The sequence below is a fragment of the Delphinapterus leucas genome, chromosome 17, assembly GCF_059928025.1.
Source record: "Delphinapterus leucas isolate spDelLeu-1000000601 "Yukka" chromosome 17, BTC_Dleu_Yukka2, whole genome shotgun sequence".
NCBI classification, from domain to species: domain Eukaryota; kingdom Metazoa; phylum Chordata; class Mammalia; order Artiodactyla; family Monodontidae; genus Delphinapterus; species Delphinapterus leucas.
The window spans coordinates 80105334-80118499 of record NC_143145.1 but is presented as its reverse complement, the minus strand read 5'-3'; the positions used below and the strand labels follow the sequence as shown (position 1 = coordinate 80118499).

At 38.6% G+C, this 13166-nt stretch overlaps 1 protein-coding gene across 1 annotated transcript; it reads right to left on the bottom strand.

Annotated features, from left to right (window-relative positions):
- Positions 1–4043: 4043 nt before the first annotated feature.
- Positions 4044–12452, bottom strand: CYP7A1 (cytochrome P450 family 7 subfamily A member 1). The gene is made up of 6 exons (XM_022556848.3): positions 12355–12452; positions 10545–10785; positions 8856–9433; positions 6866–6996; positions 5348–5523; positions 4044–4724 (listed from the first exon to the last, which is right to left on the bottom strand). The coding sequence occupies exons 1-6, from the start codon at positions 12432–12434 to the stop codon at positions 4425–4427; spliced, it is 1506 nt and encodes a 501-aa protein (XP_022412556.1). The 5' UTR covers positions 12435–12452; the 3' UTR covers positions 4044–4424.
- Between the last annotated feature and the right edge of the window lie 714 nt (positions 12453–13166).

Sequence of the window (13166 nt, the reverse complement as noted above, 5' to 3'; positions counted from 1 at the left end):
CACACGCAGGCTTCTTGGTGGCGGCAGCAGCAGCCTTAGCGTCTCATGCCCGTCTCTGGGGTCCGTGCTGATCGCCGTGGCTCGCGCCCGCCTGTGGAACTTATTTAGGCGGTGCTCTGAATCCCCTCTCCTCGCACACCCCGAAACAATTGTCTCTTGCCTCTTCGGCAGCTCCAGATCTTTCCCAGGCTCCCTCCCGTCTAGCCGTGGCGCACTAACCCCCTTCAGGCTGTGTTCACGCCGCGAACCCCAGTTCTCTCCCTGCGCTCCGACGGAAGCCCGAGCCTCAGCTCCCAGCCCTGCCCGCCCCGGCGGGTGAGCAGACAAGCCTCTCGGCCTGGTGAGTGCCAGTCGGCCCTGATCCTCTGTGCGGGAATCTCTCCGCTTTGCCCCCCGCACCCCTGTTGCTGTGCTCTCCTCCGCGGCTCCGAAGCTTCCCCCTCCGCCTCCCACAGTCTCCGCCTGCGAAGGGGCTTCCTAGTGTGTGGAAACCTTTCCTCCTTCACGGCTCCCTCCCACTGGTGCAGGTGCCGTCCCTATCCTTTTGTCTCTGTTTTTTCTTTTTTCTTTTGTCCTACCCAGGTACGTGGGGAGTTTCTTGCCTTTTGGGAGGTCTGAGGTCTTCTGCCAGCATTCAGTAGGTGTTCAGTAGGTGTTCAGTATGAGTTGTTCCACATGTAGAATGTATTTCTGATGTATTTGTGGGGAGGAAGGTGATCTCCATGTCTCACTTCTCCACCATCTGGAAGGTCTCTCCTAGGCTTATTTGACCTTACAACTGGTTACTATAATTTTTTTTCTTTAATTTTAGGCCCCTGTTTCAAATAAAGATCTTGGCTAAATGGGATGACTTAGCCTTCAAGAAAGTTCTAAATTAAGGTTGTTTACAAAAAAAATTATATCTGGGTTTTGTTTTGATGTAGTCCCCTCACATGCTTTCCTTTTTAAAGTGAAAAAAAAATCTCATAAACTAGTGCATTTTTTTAAAGTTAATAAAATTGTAGAACAAACTAGCCTGTGGGATTGCTCTACGACTGGAGTTGGCAAACATTTTCTGTAAAGGCCCAGATGGTAAATATTGTTGGCTTTGCAACCACGTGGTCTTTGTTGCAACTACTTAGCTCTGCAACTGCATGGTAAGAGCAGCCAGGGACAAGAGCTCAAATGAAGGGGTATATGCTGTGTCTCAAGAAAACTCCACTTATGGACATGGAAATCCGAGCTTCGTGTGATTTCTATATGTCATGAAAGAGTATTCTTCTCTTGCTTCTTTTCCAACCAATAATAAATGTAAAAACCACTCTTAGCTTTCAATCTATTCAAAAACAGGACACCTTTGGCCCACAGTGCTATGGACTAGTAACCCCTGCTGTACAAGAATAATGATGTGGAAAGATGTGTGGACACATTCAGCAAGTGACAGGCACTTCCCTTTATTCTGCTTCACAGATGGTGCATTTTTTTTTTTTTTTTACAGATTGAAGGTTTGTGTCAACCCTGCATCGAACAAGTGTATCAGCACCATTTTTCCAACGGCATTTTCTCATTTTGTGTCTCTGTGTCACATTTTGGTAATTCTTGCACTTTTCAAACTTTTTCGTTTTTATTATATTTGCTGTGGTCGATCTGTGATCTTGGATGTTGCTATTGTAATTGTTTTAGAGCATCATGACCCATGCCCGTATAAGACAGCAAAGTTAGTAAATGTCGTGTGTGTTCTGACTGCTCTACCTACAGGCTGTTCTCCTCTCTCCCTGTCCTCGGGCCTCCCTATTCCCGAGACATAACAGTATTGAAATTAGGCCAATTAATAACCCTACAATGGCCTCTAAGTGTTCAAGTAAAAGGAGGAGTCCCACATCTCTCATTTAAAATCAAAAGCTAGAAATAATGAAGCTCAGTGAGGAAGGCGTATCCAAGTTGAGATACGCTGACAGCCAGGCCTCTGGCACCAGTTAGCCAAGCTGTAAATGCAAAGGAAAAGTTCTTGAAGGAAATTTAAAGTGCTACTCCCTCGGACTTCCCTGGTGGCCCAGTGGTTAAGAATCCGCCTGCTAATGCAGGCGACACGGGTTCGAGCCCTGGTCCGGGAAGATCCCACATGCTGCGGAGCATCTAAGCCCGTGCGCCACAACTATGGGACCTGTGCTCTAGAGCCTGCGAGCCACAACTAGCCCACGTGCAGCAATGAAGACCCCACGCAGCCAAAAATAAATAAATAAATAAAGTGCTACTCCCGTGAACACAGGAGCAATAAGAAAGCAAAACAGCCTTATTCTTGATATGGAGAAAGTCTCAGGGGTCTGGACAGAAGATCAAACGAGCCACAACGTTTCCTTAAGCCAAAGCCTAATCCAGAGCAAGGCCCTAACTCTCTTCAATACTATGAAGGCCAAGAGAGGTAAGGAAGCTGCAGAAGAAAAGTCTGGAGCCAGCAGAGGTTGGTCCATGAGGTTGAAGGGAAGAAGCCGTCTTCATAACATCAAAGTGCAAAGTGAAGCAGCAAGTGCTGATGTAGAAGCTGCAGCAAGTTATCCAGAAGACCTAGCTCAGATACTCATGAAGCTGGCTGCACCAAACAACAGATTTTCAATGTAGAAGAGACAGCCCTATATTGGAAGAAGGTGCCATCTAGGCCTTTCATAGCTAGAGAGGAGAAGTCAATGCCTGGCTTCAAAGCTTCGAAGGACAGGCTGACCCTCTTCTGTTAGGATGATGAGTTCTTCTTATGGATGAGCAAAGAAAGTGGTATCTTGGGATGGAATCTACTCCTGGCGAAGATACTGTGAAGGTTATTGAAGTGACAACAAAGAATTTAGAATATACACACTTAGTGATACAGCCATGGCAGGATTTGAGGGGACTGACTCCAATTTTCAAAGAAGTTGAAACCACCAGATGATGATTAGCACTTTTTAGCAATAAAGTAGTTTTTAATTAAGGTATGTACTTTTTTTTTAGATATAATGCTATTACACACTTAATAGACTAAAATATAGTGTAAAAACATAACTTTTATATGCACTGGGAAATCAAAAAGTTCATGTGACTTGCTTTATTGGGGAGATCTGGAACCAAACCTGCAATATCTCCAAGAGGTGCCTATATAAAGCATATTAGGAAAGGAAATGACGTTAGAAATTTAGCTTAGAACAAATTTTCTGTAAAAGAATTTTGTTCATCTTGAGCCACAACTAAATAAGTTTAGTTTTCTTTGTATGAAAAATAACCTATGTAGGAGATAATTCTATGATAATATTATTAATAAATTTAATTATTAATAAATTTAATAAATAGCAAGATTAAAAATCTTTAATGAATTTTATGAAGTGTGCAGGAGATTTTTGAGTGAATAATTATTTTGCTTTTTCTAAGAAATGAATAATGAACAAAATTGTTGCATCTTATCAGTAGGTAAATGCTTTAAACATTCGGAATATTTAAAAATTTAAAACATACAAATTCACACTTTTATTTCTGAAAGATGAATCGTTTCAATATTATCAAATGTTATAATATGTTCTTAGTATTTGTAGTACAAGGAAAAAGTTAAATATAATTTACATATAAATACATAGAGAACTATCAATAAAAATATTATAGCTGATAACTCCAGCACTTAAAATATTTTAAAAGAAATTATTCTTTTAATAGATGCATATTTAGTAATATCAGAAAAAAACTGCCTTTTATGAAAAAAACTTCCAATTAATATAAAATCTAATGATAGACAAGATCATTGAAACCTGACACAGACATTAGAGTTTCCAGCAAAAATAAATTAAAACCTAAAGAGAATATATTAAAACCATCTTTAATGGTCTCAGGACATCGAGATCGTCATTTTAAAAACCATGAATACTAGATATAAGGAAAGCTGAAAACATTTTCTTTTTATTAGAAGGCATGATATAATCCTTTAAAATATCCTTTATAATATACATCTACACCCGTAGGGCCCCATATCTGGTCAAAAAGTCATGCAGTTTCACTAAAACGTGAATGTGTACGTTTTGCATAACTGTTGGGTGGCTTTTATAAAAACAAAGCAGTTTCCTTAGGAAAAAAAAGAAATTTTGCCAATTGGAATATCTTCATTCTGGGAAAAAAAAAAAAAAAAAGACTTTTTCCTCTGAAAATAATGAAGTTCAGTCCGTGGCTATATGAACATTCACTGACTTACTGAAATGAAAACAAATAATTGTGCTTCTAAGAACTAGTTTTTTTTTCACTTGCAGGGTCTGAAATAGCCTCTGCAAACCATCAACAAGATGTTAAGATTCACAAGCAAGCACTGGTGAACAGAACTGGACCTGCTGCATCCGTTCTACCACCACTAAACAAGTCTGTCCAAAGGGACTGGTAAATCATGGTGCTCTGCAGTCTTGTAACAGCATCCGGGGTCCTCTTTTCCAAGCATATGTTCACAGATGTTTGAATTTATATCTAAACTCAATATCATTTAATGGTGGTAAAATGCCCAGGCCTGCACGGGACTGGTCCAAAGGGGGACATTGAACACAGCTCTCCACAAACTCCAGTTCAAAATAGGAAAGCATCAGAATCAAAAATTGCTTAATTTCCTGGACAGCAAATAATCTTCCAGGACATATACTTGCTCCTGACCCAAAGGGCATGTAGTAGTACTTTAACTTGAGTCCATTACTATAGAAGGTGCTCCTTGTCTTTCCATTTTCATCAAGATAGCGATCATATTTAAATGTCTGCAATAAAGATACAAAGAAAACAAATGTATAAGCTAGTTTAAAAGGAATTTATCTTTTTCTTAACCTGGAAGTTCCAAAGAGTAATTTTCTTTTTTAATCCAATCTATGAGTAATTTAGCAAATACCCCACCTCGAATCAGAAAGTAATAAGAAACGGGAACTTAAGGAGAACTGGTGGGAAAGGGAAACCTTTATACCTCCTATCCCGCCTGGGCAACTAGCTCCTCTCTCTGTTAGGCAGAATTAGAAAGAAGGATTCAAATCAGGAGCTTGGAGGAGTCAGTATATTAGCCCCTAATTCCCTGGATTTGGGAGCAGGCACTTTTTAAAGAAGAAGAAAGGCAGCAGCTTTATTATCACAACTGCAGACATAATCTAGTAGAGATTATGTGATGACCAATACCAGGGATAAAAATTAAAATTTCAAGCTGTCATCCAAATTCTCCAAATTAGATAAATATTTGACATTAATAAAAGAGACAGTCCCTGTGGTTTCAATGATCAAATGAATTCTGCAATGGTAAATTTCTTCTTTATTTCAATCTGGGTAGACATCACCTGGATACTGAAAAAAAATGGGTTTTTTTCTGGATTCGGAACTTTGATGAACAGTCACTTACCAAAGGGTCTGGGTAGATTTCTGGGTCTAAATGCATTAACTGCGGATAAAGAGCTATGATGTCATCTTTGCGGATATTATAGGAACTGTCCTGGAGGTGCAAAGTGAAATCCTCTTTAGCAGTCCGGATGTTCAGCGAAGCACTGGAAAGCCTCAGAGACTCCTTGATGATACTGTCTAAAGATTTTAAAAGGAAGAAAGGAGGAGAGGGAAGGGAGAAGGAAGAACAAAGTATTTTTAAAGGCCATGTAATGTAGAGTCTGAAATACTTCTAGCAGCCTATAACACAAACCTAAAGAGACTGTGGGAAGCTGGCCAGATAAAAATTTCTCAAACTTTTTCTGTGCTGTGATCAATGATTCATTCGTGTCTGAATGTATTTTTAATCTGACAGTCTGAGTTAATAATCTTTTGGTAAAGATATGATTTTCTTGGTCATCAATGGGAACTAGACTTTCATAATTTTATGGAAAAATAATCTTATTTCTACAAGACACTAGACATCTAATACAATTGGGAAAAAATCAGTAAATCACTTTCGTGTGAATTATTCAAAGTTTATCACTTTTGAGATTTAACATACTAACACTTTTACATAGAAATAGTTTTCCAGATGTTTAATGCAGCTTCACTTCGGTGTTTACAAGAACCCATTTTTATCATTACACTATCTGATGTTGTGTGGGTATGCCCTGCATTCTGGTAAGGACATAGAGGGGTACAAAGAACACGCTGAGGATAGCTGAAATATATGATGAGAAAGTCTCGCCTGACCTTCCAGTCTCTGTCCTTTTAATTGTCATGCTTTAAGTGCTCCTCACATGACTGTGCATAAAATCATAACATGTTAGTAATGTATTTCACAAGTGAGAAAATAAGACCCCCAAAAGTGAAATGACATGTCCGTGGTTTCTACGGCAGGGCAGAGTCCCACGTGGAGCTTGTGCTCCTTCTCGTCCCTTCCGCTAAGACACACTGCCCCTGAAAGCATACATTGGTTTATTTCCTCTAGAGAAACATAACAAAAACAAAGAGAAAACTCTTTCTTACTCTAAAAATATGGTACTTTTGTATTTCTATAAAATCCAGAGAAGCAAACATTTTTTCAATGAAATAACCTTCCACCCCATCACCCAACCCATGCAGCTAATTGTGGTTTCATGATGGTACTTTTTCCTCTTTCATTTCATGAAAATGAGTAGCCCATGAACTATAAGATTGCTGGTAAGAGCAGTAACAAATGAGGCAGAGCAAGGGCAGCACAGAGAGGAGGTTGAAAGTGCAGAGTCAAGAGCTCCACGTTATTGCTGCCATTGGCTCCACCATCCAATCCCAGGCAGTGACTTAACCTCTCAGTGCCCATTTCCTCACTTGTTATATACAAATATTGAGTTGGCCAAAAAAGTTTGGGTTTTTCCGAACAAGTAAGTAAGTATGCAACAAGTAAGTGTGTGATGTGTACTGACAATTCCTGTTAGGAGGATGCAGTAGATGACATGTAACAACACAGCAAACACACCTAGCACGGGCATGTCATCCAGTTGTATCCGGTTCAAATAAATTGGATTGTCTTCAAAGCTAATTTTTTGACCAGCGTTCTCTAGCATTTTATTCACTTCTTCAGTGGCCGCTTTCATTGCCTCTGGGTTCCTATGAAAGGTTAAGAGAAAAGAAAAGATGTACAGAACAGTTTTTTCTCTACCAAAAGGTCTGCAAACAAATAGGCGTTTCCCCTTCTTTGAACCAGGTGGTCAAGATACAAAGAAGGTGGGAAAGTGACATTTCCATTTATTTTTTACTCTATTTTATAGTTGTGTTTTAAGTCCTTGGATGTTAGCAAGAACTGTTGCCTTAACAGTGTCCCGTGGGCTTCCCTGGTGGCGCAGTGGTTGAGAATCCGCCTGCCAATGCAGGGGACACCTGTTCGAGCCCTGGTCCGGGAAGATCCCACATGCCGCGGAGCAACTAAGCCTGCGAGCCACAACTACTGAGCCCTCATGCTGCAACTACTGAAGCCTGCGTGCCTAGAGCCCGTGCTCCACAGCAAGAGAAGCCACCGCAATGAGAAGCCCGTGCACCGCAACGAAGAGTAGCCCCCGCTCACCACAACTAGAGAAAGCCTGCGCGCAGCATCGAAGACCCAATGCAGCCAAAAATAAATAAATAAAATAAATAAATTTATAAAAAATAAAAGCGTCCTGCTACATAGAAGTAAAACTTTGACCAGACTTTTATAAATAAATGTTTCTAATAAGGATTAAATGGTTAAATTAGTCACATGCATGGCAATTGAGAGAAAATTGCATCCAAGATAACAATTCTAAAGTACTGGCTAAAATGCCAAAGGAAATTTAAATTTACTCTTAACATGCATGTGATTCCACGTAGAACAGCTTTTCCATTTACATAATAATTTATTGTTCTAACACTTGACTGCTGAAATGAATGCTACTTCACTTTAGTGCATTGACGTTTACCGGATCCTCAGTGCCTTGGTAATGTAGCCATATAACATGATCACAGTAAACTGAGTCTCAGAAAGGCTTGACTGGTAAATCTTTGCGTGCTTATCGTGAAATGTCTACTCTTACCTATAGGATAGAAAAGTGATGTTGTAACCTCACTGTAAATATGTGAATTTATTCCAGAAAGAGCTTTCTCAAGTAAAAACTTTGGAAGGCATTTAAACTTTGAGAAAGATTAGTAATGGTTTTTTGTAACTGAAATTGTTTAAATTTTTTTTATATTAAAGACATAAAATTATCAGCCTTCAATGGAACTTTGGCATTCCCAATCCTATGGAATAATAATTTTGTGTCTATGTGACACAGTTTTGTGTCTATGTGACACTCAACATCCAATTGAACTGGAATAATTCAATAAACCATTTGAATGTCAAATTCCCAAAAGACTATCACTCTGGGAAGACATCACGTTATGCAAAATATATGTTACAGACAGGGTTTTTTTTAATATACAGTTTTAAAAGGCAAACTCTAGCTAAATCCCATCAGTAATAGTATATTATGATTCTTATTCATAGCTATCAGAGTTGGTCGAATAGTATGACAGCAATCACTAACAGTGAAAAAACAGTTAATGCACAGATGAATAAGATATAGGCATTGTTCTTTTCACTGACAATACGTCAGCAATCACATAAGGATATTTTTATGATTATAAAGACCAAATTCATGGACTTTAAGAGGTGTCATGAAGAACAGCTTGGAGTTAAGAGCAAGGGCTCTGGTGCAGACAGCCTACATTGACCCTGTACCAGCACGTTCCTTTCTCTGGGAAGGTCTCTGCTTCTACAAGATGTGTTTACCAGTCACAGCTGTTTTTGGAGGGTTGGATGAGCTGATACACGTTAAACTTTTACAAGGGTAAATACCACGTTCTTGATTGACAGTATGAGAAGGTACCACGTGTTTTTTTTTTTTTTTTAGTTAAAATGGTTGAATTTCTGCTTTCACCTAAAATGAAGAAATGGATAATTTGCTAATTACCTAATCATTTGAAATAAGCTCCAGAAAGTCGCTGGAATGGTGTTTGCTTGCGAGGCCCAGAGGACGGCGAGGAACGACTTGGCTTTCTCCGTGTCGTCCAAGGTGGAGAGCGTGTCATTCAGAAACCTGACCAGTTCCGAGATGTGGTCTCTCTTTCTGAGTTTCTGGAGCCGCAAGCCCTCCGCCAGTTTCTCCCGGGCGTAGTGGCCCGTCTTGAACACGTGAATGGGGAAGCCTGCTACCAGGGCTGGAAAGATTTTGTCAAATTGCTTGAAGTGGTCCAGGTGATTTAGAATGAGTGCTTTTTGTGCATCTTGCCCTGAGAGATCTTTGCCAAAGAGCGTGAAATACCCAGCTTCGAACATCACTCGATAGCAAAAGGCATACATCCCCTCTGACATCCAGGTGGGCGTCTTGGGCTTGGGAACCACCTGGGGTCTCAGGACAAGTTGGAGGTTTTCCATCATGGCTTCTGTGAGGGAATTCAAGGCATCGCCCTGCAGAGTCTTGATGATAGTTTTACTTATGTTGTCGGTGGTATTTCCATCACTGGGGTCAATACGTCTGTGTCCAAATGCCTGACCGTAAATGAAATGTGTGAACAAAGAAATTAAACCTGACCTAGGACTAGTAAATGTCTGAAACACAGATCAGATGCTTTCATGATTCTCTACTTGCTAAAACAAAAAAAAAGGAAAACCGGCCTTCCCACATGCAATTTCATAGCACTTTACAAACGGCCAAATCACGCCCTTCTTTCAAGGCCAAGTGTGAGTCCCAGATTATCAGTGACACTTCCCTCACAACCACTCTGGTCTTCTATTTCTTATTTTTCTTATGCTTCTGCATTTGTTTTCACATGAATTTGGTACTAGTCACGAATGGTTGAATCATTCGTTCTCTTTTATATTCTTTGTAGGTGTATCTTTTTTTTTTTTTTTTTTTTGCGGTACGCGGGCCTCTCACCGCTGTGGCCTCTCCCGCCGCGGAGCACAGGCTCCGGATGCGCAGGCCCAGCGGCCATGGCTCACGGGCCCAGCCGCTCCGCGGCATGTGGGATCTTCCCGGACCGGGGCACGAACCCGCGTCCCCTGCATCGGCAGGCAGACTCTCAACCCCTGCGCCACCAGGAAAGCCCTGTAGGTGTATCTTAACCAGACTTTAAGCTACTTAACAGAGACCAGTTCTAATATTTCTTTGCAGAGACTCAATATTGATTCATTTTTTCCTATAAAAGAGCCTCTTAGATCTCATCTAGGTGATGCCCAAATATCTAGCCAATTCCTTAACAAAATTAGACAATTGTGTGGCACGAGTGTGGTAAAACAATTGTTGAATGTTAAGTTTCCAACTTATACTCTGGGTCTTGTGTAAAAATTGTTGACCTGAGTGAGTTTGTACCTGTCTTATTCATACCATGCCATCCGGTTCAGTAAAACATTTAATTTTTATTTCACCCTCATAAGCTGATTAAGAAATGACAAAGCTATACCGATTTTGACTTTTTAAATGATCAATACCAAGAGATTATGTCTAATTTGGTTTATTGTGTTTCTAAGAATCTCCATGTAAGGGTAACTGTCTCCAGCATCTCCGGCTTTTGAATATGTCAAAATGATTAAATAGATTGACATAGAAAAAGGTAGAAAATAAAAAAGCCTAATGCTATATAAATGCAAACCTGGTTACCTTTGCAGAAGCAGTGAAGTGAAATTTTTTCCAATCAAAGTATTTTCCATGATACAGCACTTTATGGTATAACAGGGGATTGGTGATGAAGTGGACATAGTTTCCCATTAGTTTGCAGGTGAAAACATGACCATGTTTCCTTTGATTTGCTCTGAGGAACTCAAGAGGATTGGCACTAAACTGCAGAGCACAACCCAGATATGGAATCAACCCATTCTCCAGAGGTGGTTCACCCATTTGCCTGCAAGACACAAAGAGATGGTAAAATGGAAGATTGCACACTGTTCTTTATTTATATTTATTTACATTAAATTTTTTACCGCTGACTTCAAACCTCAAAACACTGTAGTTTATTGATACTTTTTTGGTTGGTGGGGCCCTGCTCCTTTACTAAAATAATGAGTTATTAACCTAGTAACATGATATGTTGGTGAAAATGATAGCTAAATCCATCCATCCATCCATCCGTGCATTCGGCAAACACTGAATGTCTAATATGTGATCCTCACTCTTCCCAGTGATAAGGATAAAAGGATCAACCAGGCCAACAAGATTTTCCCTATCAGTGTAGAGATGAAACTACATTCTAGTGTTTATATTTTTTCTAAGCGTCGTTTGCCTAAGTATCTCAAAATGTTCCATCTGATTGTTTTCTCTAAAGATATAGAATCCTGAATGACAAAAAGGATTGCAGAATTGAAGTTTTCAAAATCTTCATAGTTTAAATATATTATTATTCTATAATGATAGTTGCAGAGGGGAATCTTTGAGAAATTAGCACATTATAAAGTGAAATTGAGTAAGATAAGTATTGACATGGTCATTGATTATAATCAATGCTCTTTGATGTTATTTTAATGTTTTTATTTAAGAATATAAACATTTATTTTCCAACATAAACCACTATCCCTCTTGGTAGAATAACATAGCATAAAATAATTCTTTTTATTTTCATAGTTTGCAGATAAGTGGTTTAATTAAAACTAGAAACTACCAGTCCTGGTAGTTAATATTAAAATACCATAAAGGGCAAAACAAAACCAAAAAAACCTGTAAAAGGCAGACAACACAGCAATCTACATGGCTGAAGATATGCTGTGGGTAATTCTGTCTTTGGGGGATTGACAAAGCAGAGAATATTTACATACCTCCCCCCCAATACTCTTTGAGGGAATCAGAAGTTAAATAAACCATGGCTATGTATCTGATTCTGTTTGTATTTCTTGAACCGATTATAAATGATACATACAAATAAAAGGGATGTCTCATACATTTAACAGTTTCCCAGTTCACCATGGTTGATGATCACTAATAAGAAAATAGTAATAGAATGATCAATGCGGGCTCGACACTCTTCCCCAGCTTAGCCTGAGTGTATACAGTGCACAAGAACTAGCTGAAAGAAGAACATTTATTTAGTCAGAGCATCTATTTAATCCACATGACAGGAATTGCAGATCCACTTGCCACTTATATCCTTACCAATCCAGACTTTATATGCACACATAAACACACACACAGAGATCTCATAAAATTTCTGTCAGTGATGTTTAACAAGTTTGTCCATTTTTACATTACCACTAGTATATGTCAATACTAAAAAGGAAACTTTGCCATTATATCTTTTGTGAGATATAATAAAAAAGATACTTTCAAAATTTTAAATTAAAAGTTTTTACTTTAAAAAAATTAAGGAAGAAAATGCTAGCGTATGTAAGTACAGAAAACCAACTTTCTGGTATAACAGTGAAGGTAAAAGAACATTAAATGAATGAACAAAAATGCAGTTTAAAAGTAAAGCTTTCCTTACCTTCTCCTCATTCCAAGGAGAAGCCACCAACAGCAGCACACTGCTATAACAATCCCCCAGATCAAAGAGACACTCATCATTTTGCAAATCTAATGCAAAACTTCTGAGGAGGAGAGTCTGTGATGAGAAAGGTAAGGGTGTAACAACACAGACTCCAGCTAGAGTTTTATATATGGTAAGATGCTTCACTTGAAGGATCAAAGCAAACAATTAACCATCCTATTAGGAAAAAAAAAAACTGGCCTTGAACTAAGTCCACGGGTATCAGAAGAGGTTCCAAAACAATCAGAAACCTGCAATACTTGATAAGTTGAAGGTCTCTCAAACATATGTTGACTTAACATTCAGACCTGGGAATGACAGCTAATATTACAAATTTAGTATGCTTATAAAAAGAACAAGTAAACCTGTTCAGGATGAACATACCAAATAAAGAGGTAAAATATAATAATTTAAAGAAAAATAAGCATAAGTTATCATTAAGCTAATGATTTGATCTTGTTACATTTAAGAAGAAATAAATTTAAATGATTCATGAGAAATACAGCAGTCAAGTTTAAAGGAAAGAGAACTGGGTGAAATGTTTCTGCTGCTTCATGTTTCAGTGCTTTTACAAAATCATAGGTATTTTACTATATATAGTAACATGTTACTTACCTAACATCCTCAAGAAAGTATCCCACGTAAATGCATCTTCCAATTAAACAGTTTATTTTAAAACATCAAAATTTTATTAACCATTTTATTCTAATTGAAAATATGTTTACTAATTTTTCTAATTGTTAAAGGAATACAACTTCATTTCAAATAAT

Excerpts from the sequence above, each read along its gene's own strand:
- CYP7A1 (XM_022556848.3), bottom strand. The coding sequence starts at position 12,434 with ATGATGAGTGTCTCTTTGATCTGGGGGATTGTTATAGCAGTGTGCTGC. Across the intron at positions 9,434-10,544 it reads ACTTCACTGCTTCTGCAAAG|GCATTTGGACACAGACGTAT; the intron begins GTAACCAGGTTT and ends ATTTACGGTCAG. Across the intron at positions 4,725-5,347 it reads AAATCTACCCAGACCCTTTG|ACATTTAAATATGATCGCTA; the intron begins GTAAGTGACTGT and ends TCTTTATTGCAG.